At 38.8% G+C, this 21,604-nt stretch overlaps 2 protein-coding genes across 3 annotated transcripts; both read right to left on the reverse strand.

The window, feature by feature from the left end:
• Positions 1–402: 402 nt before the first annotated feature.
• LOC138016499 (neuronal acetylcholine receptor subunit alpha-7-like) lies at positions 403–13,961 on the reverse strand. Of its 2 annotated transcripts, none has more exons than XM_068863651.1 (9): positions 13,788–13,961; positions 9,166–9,263; positions 8,336–8,472; positions 5,646–5,690; positions 4,215–4,324; positions 3,904–4,054; positions 2,879–3,025; positions 2,334–2,592; positions 403–2,110 (listed from the first exon to the last, which is right to left on the reverse strand). In XM_068863651.1, the coding sequence occupies exons 2-9, from the start codon at positions 9,260–9,262 to the stop codon at positions 1,500–1,502; spliced, it is 1,557 nt and encodes a 518-aa protein (XP_068719752.1). In that variant the 5' UTR covers position 9,263; positions 13,788–13,961; the 3' UTR covers positions 403–1,499. The 2 variants fall into 2 exon arrangements, with proteins under 2 accessions (XP_068719752.1, XP_068719753.1); XM_068863652.1 differs by lacking the exon at positions 13,788–13,961 and adding an exon at positions 9,959–10,356.
• A 1,412-nt stretch (positions 13,962–15,373) lies between these two features.
• LOC138016503 (uncharacterized) lies at positions 15,374–21,274 on the reverse strand. Its single transcript, XM_068863658.1, has 5 exons — positions 21,150–21,274; positions 19,638–19,797; positions 18,312–18,463; positions 17,207–17,584; positions 15,374–15,890 (listed from the first exon to the last, which is right to left on the reverse strand). The coding sequence occupies exons 1-5, from the start codon at positions 21,226–21,228 to the stop codon at positions 15,589–15,591; spliced, it is 1,071 nt and encodes a 356-aa protein (XP_068719759.1). The 5' UTR covers positions 21,229–21,274; the 3' UTR covers positions 15,374–15,588.
• Positions 21,275–21,604: the final 330 nt, after the last annotated feature.

Raw genomic sequence — 21,604 nt, forward strand, 5'->3', positions numbered from 1 at the left:
ATGGTAAATCGCGAACAACGCGAATCATTGCGTGGGAATTCGTCAAGCTGTCAACATTGGTAAAAATGAGGACATGTGATTGGCTATCAGTTAACCCTCGTGGGAATACCGGATCTCGCAGGAGATCTAAAAATAACCTAAGAGGGATTACGATGGGAATAGGGCCAGTATGAGGGATTACTTCTCTTACCTTCATAATCTCTTGATTTTGCTCATGCGATTTTAGGTTTTTGGTGCCTCCGGCCGGAGTTCAATCATGCAGTGATCATCTCGGTCGTTTTTTAACAAAAAGTCGTTTCTATTTTCATTTTCATCCTCACGAATCATTTAGGTTTTTTTTTACTTTGTTAGAAGCTAAGCCAGACGTTATAACATAAGGAAAGGGAAAGGCCCACGCACAGACAAAGTCAAAGAGGTGTTTAATTTCAATGTCTTGTGACTAAAAATGTCCTACCACCACCAACTAGTCAACAACAGTGAGTTATGATGATGTGCTCAAACACCTAACTGGTAGTAAGGAACTTTGAACCATTTAATCAACTAAAATCAGACTGTATCTATGTTTATGTAAGTTTGTCCTTGCATCTGTGGCGCAAAGGATTTTAAATGTGATATTTTACTTTTTCCATTCTTTTTTATATAATAAACAGACATTCTTTGCAAACGTAAGTTCCATAGCTTTAAACAGTATAATCAGTTTAGCTTGTGAGCAGGCGCTCTTCGCAGGCAAGTGAAAAATGAGGGGAATGATAAATTCTTTTATCCTTATTTATCGACTTTATCTAGACATCCTGTTTCCTTAATCTTATGATTGGTAGGCCGTGAGGTAATTATAAACTAAATCAATATGTTAATCAATTCTCCTACCACAACACAAAGTTAAAGCATTTTTTGACCACTTTCCTGGTCCGGAGTTGATGGCTTCAAGAAAACGTTAACCCTGACAAGAACTCGGTCTTCGACCGTTTCATCAGTTTTATACTCAGATGTAAAACAGTGTGTGACCCGATAACTGTAATTTTATTTCGAAGGAAAACCGTATTATGGACTATTCCTGCATAGGGATATAAGTGGGAAATCAACTTAGGCAATGACAATGCATATTGAGGAGTATTTTCCGAGCTCACAAAATTACTTCCCTCGGACTTGACCATGCCTAATTTTCATCGATCACTCTTCCGCTTTGTGTGGACTGAAATCTAATCAATTGTTTTGGGTGGTATAGACGTGAGCAATTCTCTGCAAATCTGACGAAGCTAAGACATTCCAGCATTAGGCTGATTTATCTTTAGATTATTTATCCAGCTCTAGCGATAACATATTTGTCTTTATTCTAACGGAGCCTAGAAAATATGTCATTTAACAAACGGCCGTTAGCAGTATGATAAACGAACAAATTTATTTTTGGTTGCTAGTCAACGCTGTCAAATCTTTGAAACGTTTTTATATTCTGTAAGCGACAAGTGCAAGTGACAAGCCAGGTAATAACGATAGTAAAACTACACATAAAACATTTCCCGAACTCTTGGTGCCTGTAGGAAAATTGCAAGAAACGTGGCAATACTGATGAGAAGCCCCAGAAAGAGAACCACCCGGTCAATTATCTTCGCTGCCGTTTGCCAGTCTTTGAGATGACTGCTAGTTTGAATTCCAAAGGATTCCTCATCAGTATATTTGTCAGAATAATTGTCACTCAAGTGGTCATTTAAAATGGGAGTCTCGGGGAGAGAGCTTTGTGTCCTTCTTCGATTACGCTGTGTGGATAAACGCCGGTCATTCTCACGGCAAGATCCACTGTGGCCATTTTCTCCGCAACGGGCTTCGTCGATGGTGCATTTCTTTCCACTTTTGCAAGGCTCTGAAAAGTGATTCCCGGTACGTTCTGCTAATTCGCAGTTGTCCTCAAGCAGGGAATGGTTGCAGCTATTCTTGTTAGCTTCATTTGATAGTTTGTACTTATACTTTATTCTAACCATAGGTCCAAGGACACGGAACATGAAGATTTTCAGCCAGTTTGGCATAACGTCTTCCTTGTAATAAAAGTTGAGAATGACGCAAGTAGCAAATAAAGCCAGTCCGATCTCTGTAATAGCAGTTGAATAGTACTGAGCTGAAAAGAACGAAATATTTTGCTTACTAATCTAAACAGCTTCCAAGTAATCATAGACACTTTTGAGTGCAAACATGGTGCGAGCGGGCTTATTTATGATCGCTTAAAGAGTAGTTTTTAGACAAAACATAGGATTTCTGAAACGAAAATTCAATTAATGCAATTACAAATTCGAAATATATCCCCTCATTGCTTACTACATACACAATGTCAAATGACTTACCTAGCAACGGAATGAACCTGGAGTCCGCTGGAAGTTTACTTGACGTCAGCTCCTGGAAAATTGCCATGGCCATTAGCACGGTGATTCCGAGGCCGATCCTCTCTCCAGATTGTGGCGGTAAAATAAAGGACAGCAGCACCATTACAGCTATCAGTGAACAGGGAATCACTAAGTTTACCATGTAAAAATGGTAACGCCTTCTCAAGTGCACAGTCAAAATCACAGTCGGGTACGGGTGATTGCAACAGCTGTATTTAAACTATGCAAGGCAGAGAGAAGCAAAATTAATAGTTGTAGTAAGTAAAAGGCTTTCAACGGAAGTATTTTGGTTACCTTTTGTCAGGTTGCTATGATAGAATAAACCTGACTAACACATGTTGGGACAAACGGCAACTAACGACTTGTCTCCAACCTCGGCTTCGAAACAGGTTTTTGATTGCCGGAAATTGGTCGAATTTTCAAACTTCATTAAAATATCATTCAAGTTTAAACTGTTACAACTTTCAATAACAAGACAGGGGCTGTTGAAATATTGCATCGCGAACCTTCTCTCTCTTGACGGAAACTTTCATCATTTCCCATTCATTGTTGTTCTGATATATGTCTTCCTTGACTCCAGTCTCTGACTCCTCTATCGTTAAGTCCAATTTGCTGCCGTCAAACGCCCATGAGGCAAACGTAAGCGTGCAAACCTGACAGGTTCAGAAAAAAAGGAAGGATTTCAAGATTTCATCTGAGCATAAAGGGAAAGGACAGGTTAATATTAAATGGATGTGATTAAGAAATTACATTCGACAATCGAAGGTACCAGTGTCGCCGTTAGTTTTTGTTAAATGAACTCCAAAAGGTGCAAACGTAAACAATTGGACACTATTTTTTTGCATAACATAAATTCTCTAGCTTTTGAGTGAGTATCTATGTAGTAGATAAAATATTCGCGTCCGATCTGTATGGGCGTTTAATTGTAATTGGACATTCATTCATGCCAAAACATTGTAGGTCCCAGAGGAGAGAGTTCCTGGGACAACAATGAAACTAAACTAATAGTTTTCAGTCACTGATGAAGCGGGATTATGACGACCGGACGGTTTCCTTCTCCGAAGACTGAGAAGTCTGAGAAGGAAGAAGTTGCCTTGTTGTCTGAAACGGTACCTAAAAATACGAAATACAATACAAAATGGGCGGTGAACGCTTTTACTGCCTGGCAGAACACAAGAGTGAACAGTAAAGCGCAGCTGGAAACGGTTAAATCAAATTAAACTCATGATGAAAGTATCTCCATTGTGTTTTGCATTTTAATCAGTAAAGATCTGTATCAAAAGTTAATGAATACTAATTAGCTGAGTAGGTGTCTGTATTAAAAGTTAATACAATTTAATCCCTCCCCTTGCTTTCAGACAGTTGATTTGTATTGGGGTTTACAGAGGTGCACATATGACTCAAATACTGCCTATTGATTGGTCATAACTCTTATGAATTATTAATGAATTTTACAATTAATTTTACAGTCTGAGGGTGTTAACGAAATCATCGGATGCGAAATGAAATCTGAAACTACAGCATAACTCGCCTGGTCGTCAAAAGGAAAATATTCAGTGTTGATGTCACACGTGCTCTTGAAGATTGCTGGCGCCATCCACGTACAGAAACCACTTGAGTTGACAGCTATTTTGGTCTTGTACTTCTCAGTCCCACCTCCAAGTTCATCATTGTCATCAGCACTGCCGGAGAACCACAGAGGATGTTTATTTAATGATTCAAAAAATTATAAGAATACAGGGCATTTCATCGTCATCCGATACGCCGCGAAAGAGTTAGAGGGCAATTGAAATTCTCAGTAAAGATGTTTGCGTTAGTCAGATAGAACAATTTGTACCTCACCTGTTATATAAAACAATGTCTGGTGTCCAGATCCTCTTTGGACTCAAGTGAATAACATTGGTGTTATTAAAATCTGCTTGGCTCCAAGCCAAATCAGGATTCAACCAAAGCTAAAGGGAGGATGACGGATTATTTAGACTTGGCAATAAGGGTACGTTACAAATTGTGAACAATTTTTCTTCAAAGTCGGTTTCTCTTTATTTTAAACTTTGCTGTGAAAGGTCTTACTAGTCCAGGAAGATGATAAGGTGAATATTCTTGCGATCTACGCACCACGGTAATATGAAATCGATATTGCATGCTCTATGGGGAGATGGTTATGCAGCTGTATGGTCCAGCCTTTTTGAATCCCACTAACCGCAGTAGGAATCGAGCTCGTTCGTCGATGAAAATAAGACCTAAATGAATTTTGGTACTGTTGTACAACATGAAAGTATGAAAATTTTGGAAAAGAAAAAGTTAGGAAAAGTTCCAATTTATAAATAAGCATCGCCCGAAAAGTATTCTTACGGAACTATTTTATTTCCATTGGTATAGCTTCCATCTTACGTCTTCATCGTAATGCACTAGTCAATTGAAACCACGTCCCCGTTCCCCCCCCCCCCCGGGGGTGTTTTGCGGGGCTTGTAACGCTATCCTTGACAGAGTGGGACTGGATCCAAGCATCAAAAACGTTCCAGCGTCAACATGGCAGAGACCACAGAGAAGGTAAGCTATAAAATCACTTTTACTCATCTATTCACCACTTGTTATAAAGAAGGGCGAACGCTTATTTGCATAGTTAAGTAAGGCTGTACGTTTTTCTCTCTTCATTTCCACAGAACTTTCTACAGTTCTGTGGAAATGAAGAGAAGTTGTCGCTTAGAAGTAATCGAACGGCATTCGTAAAGGCCGTGCAATGCCATTTGAAGAAAAAAAGGCTAAGATTGTTCTTTCCTGTGCTTCCTGACCGTTTTATGGCCTTTTAAAGGAAAATTTGTTTAATACAGCACAGACTAATCTGTTCAGATTGTCTAGCTTTGAATCTTAAACTTGCATTGCAGAACGTTTCAGGAATCTCATTTCATTTCCGAACGATTCTACTAGCAATTGCAATGACGTGGTGAAAACCTGGGCAGCTAACGCGTTTTTCAGCGATGCAAAACAATCATTTTTAATATGAACTTGGCAAAATCTTCTAGTTACACGCAGGGGCCATGGCAGTGGGGATTGTAGCACTCAAGTTTCACCCGAGGGGCGGGGGAAAGTTTAAAATGTAACACTATACAAATGTTGCATCCGCCGCTACGTTCCGGGCGGGGTGGGGGGCGGTGGTTTCAATTGACTAGTGCATAAAATCCCTTTTGTTTATCGGATACGTTAGCTTGAGTCTTTGCAGAAACAAATAAAGCAATACAAAATTTTGCACATAATCATTAATTTTCTTTATACCTGGTAAATCCACCACTGTGAGCGAATTGTGTTATCTCGTTCTTTCTAAAGGTAAACAAAGAAATCAGCGTAGAGTCTATTACCTAACCCAGTCAAGAATTCAATCAATTGGAAGAAGCGCAGCACCTAGTCCTTCAACTTAACCCGTTAAAGGTCCGTTTGTTTTTGTCGCGCTCAAGTTACAATTAACAAAAAACAATCTACATGTTAGGGTTAGATAGTGTTTTGATGAAGCGCACGAACCAATTTGACTGCCTCGTCTATGAAATGTTTTTTATTCAAATGTTAAGACCTACTCTTAATTTCCAATCGGGACAACCATGCTGGCAACATGGCTGATTAATCACTTAATCTGTGGCATTTACGTGGGACTCCCTAAGGGCCAGTTTTTCTACTGTGAATCCATTTGCGATCCTCCTTGAGGTGATACGTTGTTGGCTCAAGGGATCTACTTAACTGACTCTTTACAATAATTACCCTTGTCCGCCTGTGAATCACATGTTGATCCAGCGTTATCACACAGAAAAACTGGCCCTTAGGGAGTCCCACGTAAATGTCACACATTAATTGATTAATCAGCCAGGTTGCCAGCATGGTTGTCCTGAGAGTGTAGTGGTCATCACACCCGACTAGTGATCAGGGGGACGTGGGTTCAAATCTCGCTCAGGGCAATTGCAGTTTTCCCCAGAAGTTGTCCAGTGTTGAGTTTCCTGTAACTTTCTTTGAGTTTCCTATTCACTGTTTCAATTTTACCATTCATTTTTACCGTTTATTTTTATCGTTAAAAATCCACTTGTTGGCATTTTTTTATGCACGGACCAGCTGAACAAAGTACAAGTGCAGGATCTTGGGAGATCTAACCAGCGAATAATTTGTAGATTAAAAACAAAATTGTAATGCAAGGCTCGTTGTAAGGCTGTGAGAATACATATTTTTGTGTTAACCAATATTTCGTCAGGCACGGCCTGACTTTTTAACCGGCTCCCTAAAGAAGTCAGGCCGTTCCTAACGAACTATTTTAAAGTGCTACTATCCCCAAAATGTCATTTTTTTTCTTTTTCTTTGGATTTCAAAACTATGTTAACTAAACACTAAGCGACCCAACTTTTAAGCCTTCATTTAAAAAATATAGCGGTTTATCTTAACTGGAAGTTTCCTATTTAAATTGTCCGTCGTTACTAACTTTAATATTTTGTGAGAGCTGAATCGAGGAGAAAATGACGTCACAGACTCGATGGTTGAATTAATATGCAGCACGTGAGTTTGGGGCTTTCCGACTTTTACAGTCGTGTTTTTGCATACATAACAAGCTGCGTTTACATGATGAAATTTTAGGTTAGTGAGTCAATGACGTCACTTTTCCCTTGATCCAACTCTCTGAGATCCAATCGGTCAGTTCTGAACGTGAGTATCGGCGGGCCGTGAAATCCAAACCTTACATTCGAAGTAAACAGCTTTTGGATAAAAATCAAAGCTCAAGATTTTGCCAGTCAAATTTTAAGCGATCACTCTTTCAAAATGTGAAGAAAAAAAGGAAGTGATTTTTTGATCATAGTAGTACTTTAAACAAAAAAGTATATATCTTCACAGCCGTACAACCAGCCTTGCATTTGTATTTTGTTTTTAATTTTAAAAATCGCAAGTTACAACCTGGTGCGATCTCAATACGATTTCACAGCGATTTGACGCCGCGATATCGCAAGGGTTTTAAACTTGCTCGAAACTTGCAAATTTTGCTGTGATTTTTCTATATGTTGAATCATTAGGGACCCCTCGGGAGGTTTTGTCACGCAGCGTCATGGCGAAGAAAAAGCGGCCAAAAAACCGTTCGTGGAGCTACAATGAAGAAGCGGCACAGACTGAATTGTCGCAAATTATCCATGTTATATAATAAGGAGCTTAAGCACGCGCGTGTTTGAGACGCGGACGGCAACCGGGAGTGAGCTGTTTTCCCTTTTAACTTGTCTTCACACAACCACAATTCATTGCCAAGTTTCTTTTCTCCATTAGAGATGATTAGTATAAATATATGGGAGACATCACTGTCCGTGCACGGGAAATGTTTTCTTCCGTTTGAGCTCGCGAATTATAGAGGGCACGACAAGAGAGCGGCGTCGTTGCAGGCGGTAAAGACAAAGATGACAGAGCAATTCAATGACTCGTTTATCAATATTTGTGTTTCAATTTTATCTTTTTTTATTAAATTGGCTCTAGACTTATGCTCAGTTCAAAAAGTAGAACAATAGGTGAGTCAACGCAAAAATTAGCCGCTTTGAAAACAAAGCGTATGCGCCTGCGCTGTAGCGAAACTGCTGTTTTAAGTTACTGTGCTTCCTTGAGTTGCACCCAAATCGCGGTTTATCGTGGAAACAAATCGCTGTAAAATCGCATTGAAATCGCTCCCGGTCTGCACTTGAGAGCAACAAAATTTGCATCCGAGAACGGAGGTAATAATCCATATACATACCGGGGTGGGGCCATTTGATCACCTGAAATGGACCTATGATGAGGCATTTGAACAGCTTTTTGGCCCGGGGAGGGGGGATTTGAACAAAAAGTTTCCACAAATTTAAATGCTGCCCGAGAGGTTGCCAGGGGGGGTATGTTGAAGCTTCGATTTGACTGGTACATTAAAAGAAATACATGTATATACTTACTCTTGATTAAGGAAAAGATACAAAATATATTACCAAGTCGATTATCCTAACAAGTTTGGCACCATACGATACAAGTACGGCTTTTGATTTATCCCAAGGCATTGCATCCGAATCATGTGGCTGTGCGAGCAAGGTCTCGAGGATCCGTTGTTGTGAACTAGAAACAGATCCTTAAAAATTTAAAGAGTATAAATTGTGAATCCCGAATAAATATTAAGCAGTTACCAGTGTTTTTTTGCCTTCTCAGTAATTGAAACTGTCAGATGGGGGCCCTTTAAAATTGTGTTTGGTCATTTCGAGCCTGGATATATAAATTACAAAATACATGTATTTTCTGTTTCCTCTGCTCATAGTAAACAGACAGTTATTGTGATAGCAATTAAATGACGAATTACTCTTCCTTTATTTACAGAAAATGCCAGCAGTATCATGGGGTGGACAAACCAGAGTTTGTCTGCCTCTCTGAGGACATTAAATGGGGAAGATACAGCCTGATCAGCAGAAAGTGATCTTTCAGGTCTTTAATGTCCGAATTAGAGCCGCATATTCTTGTCACCTAGGAATCCGATGAAGCCTGTAGAACGTTGCCCAGAAAATCATCTGAAAAGTGCATATCCCGGCATGGTTCTGTTGTTAAGTTTGAAATCGATCTTGCATATCAGGTGACTAGTGGTAGTATTTGGCTTCAAACCGAATGACACACAAATAAGTCTAAAGAAAGTAACTGAGCAAAGCATGAGCAACGGTCACTCACACAGCTACAATGCAAAGATTCTTCTTCAAAGAGGAGATATTCTGGGACCTTTTGTTGAGCTCGTTTAAAGGTACACCAAATAAACTTCACACCCTTTAAAATCTCTAACCTGATGCCTGGGAAGATAAAACAAAGATCCAAAACAGGCTGACTGAGGTGAAACAAACCAATTTCATTATCATGTGAGTCTCGTTTGTGGTAATCATGCTACGAAGAAATAAAATGGTTATTAATCCACTACTGTGATCCGCCTCAAGAATACCTCGGTATTTTTACGAGTTGCTACACTCACAACCAAACCGGACGTCGACGTCGTAGCACCTAAATAAATTATTCGACGTGAATAAAGCAGTGATGCCAACCCATTACTTTTCTCAGCGTCAGCTGAACAACTTAGTAATTATTTATTACAAATAATTTAAATGTGTTCTAGTCCAGGTGTGCTGACTGCCGGAGGTTTGAGGGAGGAGGACTTCTATAAACGATCATTCGTCTTCCTTAAAATACTTTTTCCTGAATTGAAAATTTGAAACATGAGAAAGATTTGGTCTTAAGAGGACGATCAACTTGAATTGTTTTTTTTTCTCACATGGACGTCAACGTCAGCGTGTCAGAGGAAACATGTTAGCATTGGCCTTTTAAGAACAAAAGAAGTCTTACTTGGCACCGAAAATTGAAAAAAAAGGCGCTGCAATAAGTAAACATCTTTTCCCTCCATAAGCTGCAAAAGAACTTGGAATAGAATCATGTACATTAACCTGCGAACGCAGGCGTATTTACGCACAGGTGGCCTAAGCTCTGTGTTGTGTTTCGAAATTAGAGAGCTTCCATGGCAAGTTTTAGTCGATACAAATCAGTAGGCTTAGTAAAAGAAATAAACACTTAGCTTATGTTGTACTTACTTGTCTGTTGTCTTTTGGTGATAGTTTTTTGGTAATTTGGTGCCATTCTGTCCTCTATTTCGAGAAATATCCTCAACCGAAGATCTATCTCTAAAAGAGAGAGGAGGTAGGAAACGCTCACCAGTCGATCGGTCAAGCGAACCGAGAAATCAATCCGCTTCAAACTCGGCCAGCGACTTGTTCGAAGATTCTGTCGAACATCTGTTCAAGAAAATAGTCTCGATATCCACTCTACGAAGGAAAAATGGCCACAAAATTTCAATTCCGCCTTCTGTCATCATTCTCGTGACGATCAGCTGTGAACCCAAACGATCAATTGGTGACAAGTCTCTCTTTATAGTACAAATCTTTCCCTCTACCACTCCCCGGACTTGACAAAATTCCTTGAATGAAAGCTCACACTCCTCAAGTCCGCGGAGGGGTGGAGAGAAAGATTTGTACTATAAAGGGAGCGGTGACTTGTCACCAGCTCACCGTTTGGGCGCTCGGCTGATCGTCACAAAGATGCTGACACTAGGCGAAATTGAAATTTTGTGGCAATTTTTCCTTCGCAGAGTGGATATCGAGATTATTTTCTTGAATAGATGTTCGATAGAATCTTCGAACATATCGCTGGCCGAGTTTGAGGCGGATTGAAGGATTTTGGCTACATTTTTTGGCTCGATTTCTTGGTTCGCTTGGCCAATCGACTGGTGATCAGCGTTTTCTACCTTCTCTCTCTTTTAGAGATAGGTCTTCGGTTGAGGATATCTCTCGAAATAGCATAGACAGAATGGCATCAAATTACCTTATTTCACCTTATTTCATTTATTAAGCCTCCTGATTTGTATCGACTAAAACTCGCCATACTAGCCCTCTAAATTCAAAATACAACACAGAGTTTGGGCCACCTGTGATTTCCAGCGGTCGTCTACTTAATGCAACAATCAATTCCAGCGGTGCCCATCCCCCCCTCCCCGGGCAACCGCGGGGAATTTGCTCAAGTTGTCAGTCCCGGGGGTGGGGCATTCGCAATTTTATCACGGCCCGGGGGCTGGGCATTAGCCTACCCAGGGGCGATCCCCGGGCATTTGACACACGTGTTTTCGAATTAACATGAAAGAGTTTATCGGAAAAGACAAGGCCTTCGTTAAAGACTGGCTTGTCCGTCACGGACTCGAAAAACTTGTGGATGTTTTTAAAGGTATGCTTTCTCAATTTTAGGTATTTCTTCATTTATACTTGTAAGCATATGAATATATAAAAGCGACGAGGTGAACTTATATCACGAAACAATCACTGACGTGAAGACTGCGTAAACACGACTACTTCGCATTTCGCATTCAAAACTAGCCTAGCAATTTTTAAAATTTTCATGGAGTTAAAATACAGAAGGTTTGCGAGTTCAAATGATATGCGATCTTCAAGACAAATCTTGCGAGCTTAAAATACGATTCATCATCATTTAAAATGTCTTAATTCTTCAGAGCGACAAGGTGAACTATATTTGGTTTATCAAAAAACGATCACCGACGTGAATACGGCTATTTCGATCCCGGGGGCGGGGTATTTGCCCTCTTTCTTCGTCCCCACCCCGGGGCATTTAGACAGCTTATGTGTCCTCACCCCAGGGAATTTGCCCATTAAAAAAAAATGCTAATGCCCGGGGGTTAGCCCGGGAGGGGGGGGAATGGGCACTGCTGGAATTGACTGAATTGACGTTCGTGGGCTAGTTGACCATGAGCTGCGAAAAGTAATTTAAGAAACCTCAAAACCTCCACCCCCTTCGCCACTGAAAGCGTTCTTGGAGGTCATTCTAGCGTTATTGGTCACTTGTTCAACTTTCCTTTAACGGTTACAAGCAATCCATTCAGCTGCAGCTACGTTTCTGTTGTATATATTCATAGCTCGTTAACCCTACCTACGCAATTCATTTTGGCTCCAAATTTGGTGCCTGGATGCACGTTCCTGAGAAAACCATGCACCACTTGCTTAAGTCGGTCTTTAATGTAATTTGCCCACAGTACCTAATGTATTTTTATGGGACGTGACGGCGCCAAGCTAATACTGCTATTAGACGAACCCTCGCCGGGTTCTCTGATAAATATTAAATTTCGTTTGCATAAAAAATTCTCGATTTTCCTCAATGTTGGCCGTTTTTTTGCCGCAAGGTTTATCAGATTCATAAACAAAACCGTTCAGTGAAGATAACCCTAATCAATGGCAAAACAAAAATGGGTAGGTTTCTTGAAAAAGAAAACAGACAAACTTTATTTATAGACGACTTCAGTTTACGATCGTTGTCTAATAATTTTTAAATTAAAAATGTCCTTTGGCAACTTGGCACTGTCAGTGCTAGCCATTGATCTTTTCATGTGTTAATGAAAAAGCATTTACTGAAAGGGAGTTCAAAAAGGACTAATTTAAATAATTATTTTGATCTGTGCTCTTTGAAAGCATACTATCAGCGAAATTTATAAAATATCAGCTGCCATATCTCGCCCGGTATATTTTGCCTCTTTTACTCCAAAAAGGAAACAAAGGTCTTCCATGCTCGATCCTTGTCACAGTAAGGGAAAGATAAATCAGCACCGTTATTAAAACCAAACAACAACCGATTTTTACTGAATTCGTCATGGTACCACATAGCTCTATTTTACGTGACCTTGCCCAAGAGGATATAAGTTTGTATATATGCAAAAACATTTAGTGCTTTAATATGTAGATCGCGTTGTTGTCATGTGAACTACGGCTAGCTTTGGAAAAGTAAGAGGTTTGTATCAAAAAAACCAAATGTCGCCACCAAAGTCATTGGGTCGAGGGGCCTTAGCCGCTATCCAAGATTGCTATTCACTTTTTCAATTATGAAACGTTAATCCATCCCGTGCTTCCAGGGGGCACTGGATTACAAACAAACCTTCTGATCATATTCCTTCAAGCTGTTAATCAGGGTTATGGTTAGGCAAATTAATGTGCAAGCTTGCTAAAGAAATATTTAATTACAAAAGTGAAAAATAATGCGCGGAAGTGATCAGAAACGTTCCTATTCCCTTCCCTATTGACAAACCTACGTGTGAATTGAGCGCAAAGGAATTATCATTGTTAGGAAACGCAAAGGGCGCGAACTATTTTAACATTTATTAAGCAGTGTAAAAATGTTTTAGCTCAAATGAAAATCATAAGACTCGAAGACTCCCCAAATGAAAAAAAAAAGGAAATTGGTAGAAAACTGGTAACTATAAATTTATACACAGATAATATAAAGACGGCATTCACATTTGCGGACGGGATGACAGATTCCCAGCCTTTGGCAAAAATATTATAGAATACTTCTCCAAATTCTTATTGTATTAGACCCGGATTATTACCCCTTTAAAATAGAGGCATCAAGATATTACCCATCCTTTTTAATCTTATTTTCCATTAAAAGATAAGAACTATTTCCCAGTACAATTTCTCTGTTGGAGTGAATGCCATTCTTAGAGATTCATTTAGGTTTAAGAAAGCACCGGTCATTTCACTGTTTTTCAGAAGCTTTCGATAAATAAAAATATTCCAAAGGAGAGACTTCTTCTAACAGCTGTTATTGACTTAATCGAACCCATGCAAAGCATGAGTACTCCTTCCTTAAACCGTAAATGGTCTTCCTAAAAGATTCACGGTTTTCTGTAAAAAAAAGCTAGCGTCGGTTGCTGGCGAATCGAATTTTCGTTACTAGGCTCCCATGTAATCAACGAAAAACTTTAAACATTTTTACAACTATCCTATTACTCATTTAAGATATAAGTTCGTCAAATTTATTCACAAAAACAGAAACAGCACTTTTAAGACAAATAAACATTGTACATACCTTTGAAAGCTTTTGCTCTAAAAATGCAAATGGAAAACATGATCCGTGATCGGCAAACTGACGAATTACGTGCGACTTTTTTTCAGAATCAGAAGACGTTCCGAAGCGCTTTGCAAAATGAACGTAAGCAAAAAAATCAAGACTCTAGTTGGGAAATTTCATTAAAATTTGAATGCTATTTGTAATTAATGTTTCCGTCCTATTACAATGACTTTATTGTTTGCGGTCTCGCAGTTTTGTCATGAACAAATATGGGAGGTAAATTATTTCAGAATGAAGGCCAACAATGTCGTGTAAAATAAAGGAGGCTGAGTTTCAAAATTTGAGAATACAATTACAGTTTAGACTTTTTAAAATGCTTTTATAAGGTGTCTCTAAACTTCTTCAGATTTTGTAAGACCAAGATAAGATTTAATTAAAAACCGAACAGTGTCTGGATTGACAGGCAGGGTACTATTGACAATTTGTTCACAAAATGTTCGCTGTTTGATTGGTTCTTTACAAAAGTCACTGAGGATATGATAGAGTAGACTTTATTGTATAAAAAGAACTGAAATGTAACATTGGCAGTTTAATGGGAAACAACATGGCTTAAAAGAATTGATTACTGTTACAACTGAAATGTACTACACTGGACCAATATCTTCTCCAGTATAGTTGGATGACGAAGTAAATACAAATCTCAATTCACAATGATTCCAGTTACGTCTTACTAAGACGAAACCTCTTTGAATTAAAAGCAAAATAAGGGAACAAGGACCCAAATTTAAGTGCGTTCACAATTAAGACAGTAGTAGATGATCTGTTCCAGGAAATTTTGGTGGTTTCTTTGAGCCAAAGGGTTAGGGTTAGGCGGGTTAGGGTTGGGGTTTCTTATGCGCCACTGAGGAAGTCAGTTTTAGGGACTCGTAGTGAAATCTGATCAGAATAGCACCTACTGGAAATGTTGTTTTCATTCCCGACCTTCTTTGAGTCGAAATAAAAACGATAATAACTTTCTCAAAGGACAATCTTGTGTGCAAGCCACGATTTTCAGCATATCAATGTGATAAATCCTAAGAACGATTGATTTAGTGTAGGTACTGATTAATTGAAGTTACACAGGAAAAAATGTTTAACTTTATTATATTATTTATCTTCACGGCAAATTAATAGGGAGAAGTAAAAGCAACTGGTAGCAAACAAATGAAGATTTGATTTGATTTCATTTGACTTTTTCTGATTTTTTCTGATTTCAGTTGATTTGTTACCCTAACTCTAAACCCAATCTGCCAATATAAAAAATACCATTTTGTTTTCTCTTGGGACTTATAATGGTCCCAACAGAAAATGGAAACAATGCTTATGCAAACCTTTGAAGGGACAAACAAAGAGTATTACGGTATTTTTTTATATTGGATAATTAGTAGAGCTATTATTATAGGATGGGGAAAGAGAATTCGAATAAGAGGGAACAGTTTCAATGATCGTTATGGTGTTTGTGTCATGCTAATGTTGCCGTGGCATCAATATTTAAAAGTACACAAAGCTACCAATATATATTTACTTTTAATATATCAATCATTTAATAGATGAAATTGAAAGAAATGCTTTGTTTTCTTTATTTGACCAAACTTGTGCTTTTTACCTTTACAAATTCAGGAGAAATAAATTCTGCCACTGACCGGATTACTGGACTTTGAGGACGCACATGCACCCGTACCTATAATTTTAATTTCTTGACGCTTTCTTCCCTCTTTGGTTGAGACAGAAAATGATAAAAAGCAAATGTTTTCTTTTTCTGTTGTCTATCCCTGAGTGACTATCTATCTCTATAATATAAGGAGTTGGAGTTAAATCTTTCGTAATACTTGAAGCCAAAACGTTGATGAATAGGCACATCACTACTTGTGTCGTCGTTCAACTCGCATATCATCCCCAATTCTCGGAACTCTCGGCTGGTCGTCGTTTTGTACTCGTAATTAATGGACAAACAATTTATATACATTAGGCATTCACGCGCACAAGTAACCATGTCATAAACAAGTAAACTTTTAATGACATGGCCAACTATGGAGGCATCTGTAGCAAGTTGTACGAATGTTCCCGTCGCTGGGTTTATTTCTGAAATAAGAATTTGCGACAAAGAAATAATAAATTGACGAAACAAATTCAAGAGGGCTGTTACATCAATAAACTTAGACTTTGAAACTATATTAATCAAAAAGATAAACGCTAAAAGGTTAGCACAACGTTTCGACATCGTCGAGATGTCATTGTCAAGTGAAAGAATAAATTATAAGCCGCATATAAGTACAAAAATTGTTGTATAAATTAAATCAAGAAATGGTTCAGTGCGGTTAAGTGACAGTCACGATTGTTCTACTATTCTGATCGAGCTATCTTGAACACCACGAGTGGTGGTAGAACTATTGCTAAGAGATTTTTGGAAATTTTTGATGGTATTTTCTATAAGCTCAGTTGGGTATTGCAGCTTTTGAAACTAGTAGTTTTAATTTCATTGCACTCTTTATTGAACAGATCATTCATTAGTCGAGGAGAGGCTGTGGGCTCTCTGGATCATTGTTACTAACAACGATTTCTTGTATCGGTTGTCTTGATGGCTTTGATAATGTAGAAGGAGTCCTTTATTAGTGGGCTTCCTATGTACGCTGGTCATTATTCGATTTCCTCGTTTCTCCAACAAAATACTAAGAAACGGAAATTTCCCATCCAAGGATAACTCCATAGTAAACTGAATGGACGGATGACATGCGTCTAGTACATGTACGAAGTCTTGTGCTGCGTGTTGATCTCTCATAACGGCCAAGATATGAAATGTATAAGCATAGCATAGCATATTCAACCAATAGCCCTTTTCAAGGTTAGTTTTTCTCATTTGCATTACAATGTAATCTAGAATGTATGTGAGGCAATTTCGGGCTATTTTGTAGTTTTAACCCGAAATTGCCGCGCACCAACGTTAGATTACATTGTAATGCAAATCAGAAAAACTAACCGTGAAAAGGGCTATTAGCTTAACAAGCTTAAAGGGGCAGTGTCACGATATTTTAGTCAAAATTCAAAACACTAAAAGACGTCTTTGCATCAATGAAGACCAATGAAGCTATTCTTTGTTGTTTGCGGCCAAGGATGGAGAGGATGGAAAGGGCATGAAACTTGAAAAAACTGGCCAGTTTTTGCAAGTTTGGAGACAATGTCTTCATAACGTCACCAAAAATTCAATACAAATCAGAGCTCTTTGTGCCATAAAGTACATTTCATATCTTCTCAGTGGGTTGTCAGAAATGCTGAACGTGTGAGCTAAAGTACTGATTTAGGTTTTGACCTAAAAACAACAATTTAAAATTTAGCATGACAGTTCCCTTTTAACAATCACTGGAGAGTTTCCTGAGGAAAAAAAATCGATATGTAAATACCTCTTGGAGCGATGCATAAACGATGGCAATTACTTCCGTTGCATAGTTGTATTTTCCAACTATTGCTTTCTCTCACAGCGCATGTAAGTGTGACGTTGCCGATGGAGAGCCCATTGATAGAAGGTAGTGTTGAATAAGAGCTTGCATTTACGTCACCAATAACCAAACATCGCAAAAAGCTTGACTTCACATTCATCTTCAGAAAGTACAAGAACTGCTCGACCAACTGCATGACATTTTTATTTCCCGCTTTCGCAGGATGTCCTCCATTTTTGAGGCAGTTGACAGTTATCTCATTCCTTGTTGCTAAGCTGTCGTTTGCCATCACCAAGAAACAATTACCGCTTTGACCATTCCATGTGCCCTTACAACCGGGAGCTGGTTGAAAGAGAAAAACGTGTCTGAGTAACAACAATGGAAAGCGGGATTGCTGAGAATACGTTTCCGAGTTAATCGGCAGTGCAATTCGTTTACATTTCTGCTTTTAGGGACTGGCCATTACTCTCTCGCCACTCTCTCTCCATCAGAAACGAAAACGTATTTTCACTGATTGAAAGTTGCGACAGTTAACTTTTACTAATTCGCATTTTATTGCTTCTTTCATTTGGGGTACAGTTTATTTCGCCATTACCACATTTCGCCATCAGTCAACTTCTTCGTTTCTTAAGTGTTGGTTGGTAGCGAATATTATTTGTGACACGATGACTTGTGATCGGTGAGGGTTAGGTCCTTAAGGGTTCTTGCAAAAATACCACAATCACTGTTTGCAATTTCTCCTGGGACATGAAGATGTCCCAAGAGAATTAAAAAACTATGCCTATGCAAATGTTTGTGGGGTAAAAGAGGTGTTTTATGAGATTTGTGCTGAGTAGAGAGATCGATAGGCGGCGAGGGCCCGAATGCTGAAGCTTTGGTACGACACAGCTTAAGGCATTGTGCAAATAACGATAACAAATTATCCGTGGACTATGCGAAAGTAGCACTCGTGTTCAGTTTGAAATTTAAAACTTAAATAATTATTACCTACATTATCGCTCTTTACCTTTGTTGTAAATGAAATTAACAAAGTGAATTAACCAGGTAGGAACTCTTATAAAATCCTTACATTTGTCTCCGTAGTCGAAAAATTTGTACACAAAGTAACTTGACCTCTGACCCACTCCTTTAATGCAGGAATCCGATGGTCCGTCACGACTATATGTTTGGCCAGCAGTTTCCCCAGACCAACACTCGCCATAGTATTTTAACCCAAAGTAGCTGATTTCAAGAGAGAAAAAAAGATCGATTCAAATGTATTAAGAATTTGCTGAGTGTCTGTATTTTCTCAGTGCGTGTGCTAGTTGTGCAATGCTCACCGGTATTTCACATGCCTCATACGCAGGAGCCCATGACTAGGAGCCTCCCAATGCATTATATCCTTGAGTCATCTTTTGCGCCTATCTTTCGATTTTTTAGAACTAATCCTTCAGCAGGAAACTCACATTTACAACAATTTACATCAATTTGCACAATTTGCATACATTGTTTGTGCTACTTTTGTCTTTGTTCCACAATAACTTTATTCTGATTGGCCATTCTAAACAGTGTGTGCAGAGCCGAAGAACTCATGGCCTTCTAAAAATAGAAAGATACGAGCAAAGGTTGACTCATAGGGCTTGTATAGGAGAGGAAAGCTCCTACTCATGCGCTCCTGTCATACGTCACTTCAGCCCTGTCATTACAAATCGATAATTTCGATACTCGATGAAATCGATCGTAATCGATATTTTTCGATAATGATTAATCGATTAATATCGAAAATCGATAAAAATCGATAGCAGAGTTTTTTTGTGATTTTATCGACTTTGGTAATTACAGTTCGATTTCAATCGATTTCCATCGATTTATATCGATTTAATGGCCAGGAACGGGAAAGGTTTTACGGTAAGACAAAACCCTTACTTAAGTCTGAGTTGACCTGTTCTCTCGGCCGAGTAAACCAGTCAAATCTTGTGATTATCGATATTTATCGATTATTTTAGCTAATCGATGAACAATTATCGAATATTATCGAGTAATATCGAGTAATCGATTAGTTTCCGATGATCGATTTCTATCGATTTCTATCGATTTCTAACGCCCTGTGTTATGAAATGTGTTCTTTGCTGATTGCTCTCCTGGAACAACTTAGTCATTAAAGGCAACAATATATTCACAAATCATTCTGCAAAATTCCAAGTGACGGGACACTAACCTGAGTTGGGTATTTAGAAGTGCAGCTAAAAATAGGTTGACCTAGCACTCTAATCAGAACAACCGTATACCATCACTTAGAGCTCGCACGGCTTTGAATCCTGCAAGCTTTATTTACACACAGCGCAATCAGGTTCTTAAGGATACCAGTGAAGTAAGGTTTAGAGAGGCGCAGCAATCACAAATTAGTCCGTTTTACCTGAGGCTTTTTTTATGCGCCAAACTTGCACACTTCTCGATCACAGAAGCTATGTCATTCCAATTCATGTCTGGACGGAAATCTTTAAGAAGCAGTGGCATAGGACGAGGTGAGATACCACGATCTAAAAAACATCCTATTGGTTCATAAACTGGAGTCTCTGAATGATGCAAGGAAAAAAACACAGGTATAGTGTCACTACGATTAGGATAGTACTTATTTGTTTGAGGCGGGAGCAATTGAAGGGCTTAGAGCCATTCAAAGGCTTGCATGACCACGGAGCCAGGTGTTGACAACAAGTTAACAGAACGTCTAAAAGCAACGAATGGATGAGAAAGTGAGGTATCCCTGATTAAATAGAGTTTGGCATCAAAGTCTTATCATCTCATGCAGTTTTGACTCTGGAGATACGAAATTGATCTCGTTTAACGTAAATGACATCAGACAGCTTTAACTGTCCACACAATTGGTAATAGAATAACAAGCTGTTTTGGGTAGCCTTGATAAACTTCTCAGTTCTAAATTAAACAAGCATTCACCGAAATGGAAGTATATATCACCCACCGAGGTTTAGACACACTGAGGTAACTGTTTCAGTAATTAAATACTATACAATCTGGATATCTCTAGGACAAAAACTTCTTGGAGTTGAATAGTCTGAATAGTACTTGCTAATCACCAAGTTAACCAAGCAGAACGCGTGAAAAGTATAGGTCATAGGTCATTACGGATATTTTCTTTGTTTAGGTTCCAGACTCACTGAAAGAGTGGCGGGCTCTCTTTTAAGAGCTAATACTTTGTTTACAGCATAGGCTGCATAGTGAATCGAGGAATGATTATGAAACCTTAAAACCTTCAAAAGCAAGAACAATCATGATGTTGTCGCAATCGATGTTGAATTGACCGTGACTCTTGTTTTCGCTTCGCACGGGGTCGCAAATTAGAAAATTTAAAGTTTCAAGCTCGCAAATATAATCGAAAGATTTGATTGGTTGTCTTCTTAAAAAAGGTGTGTTTTGTGCACCGTCTAGGACAAAAAATACAGACATAACATGAAACAAAAATACTTGTCGAGTTCCAAAACCATCTCCATGCATTAACTATGTTTGCAATGACAAGCTATTTGTAGTAATAAGTCAATATGTCAAATTATTTTTAATAATCAAACGTTTTTTATTCCCCTTTTAGTTTTAGGAGCCTACATATTGTATATCATATTTCACCCTAATGGGGGTGGGGTAGGGTTGGGGCTTAGAACAGAACATGTAACAATACATTTTTTGATTAAGGCAAATGACACCCAACTAGAATTATACGAAATTAAGCAATGGCTTTGGCAGTACCGAGTCTGCCTTAATAACGAAGAAGAGCGTGCCATTACAATCGTACAGGAAGCTCATTCCAATTTTGCACCTTTCCCGTTTTCCTCGAAATTGCTCAAGTTTCCATCGTCAGCACTATGACCAATTTAACATTACAACCATTTTAACTTCAGAGAGTGAACCATGTTACCTGTTGTTAAAGAAAACGTTGTAGAAAGAACCAGGATATGTGTCATTAGGGCAAGCACGTTAGAGGCGTTCAAAATCATTACGAATGACACGCATCCGATGCCAGGACGAAGCGATATTTTCAAATCCGAAATGATTGTCCTCTCATTTATCTTTCACAATATTGGTGTCAGTCATTTATTGGGCACGTCGGTAAATAAACATCCAACTACGTACATCCTTTTGACAAAGAACCGTGCTCGTCTGCCCTTTTCGACCAATTTTCGTTTGTATCTCACGTACGGTTTGGGCTACATTAAAGGAGGGATTACATTAGAGTTTACATTAGATTAGTTTTTTCTCGATATATCGCCTTCCTTACATCTCCCAATATTAAAATGTTTCAGTTTTGCTGTCAGCTGGCAGCTGCTCTCTGCATGTCGCTTCCTGACGTCTCATTTTCCTCTTAACCTGTCG

This window comes from Montipora capricornis, chromosome 9 (genome assembly GCF_036669925.1).
Source record: "Montipora capricornis isolate CH-2021 chromosome 9, ASM3666992v2, whole genome shotgun sequence".
In the NCBI taxonomy this organism is placed as follows: domain Eukaryota; kingdom Metazoa; phylum Cnidaria; class Anthozoa; order Scleractinia; family Acroporidae; genus Montipora; species Montipora capricornis.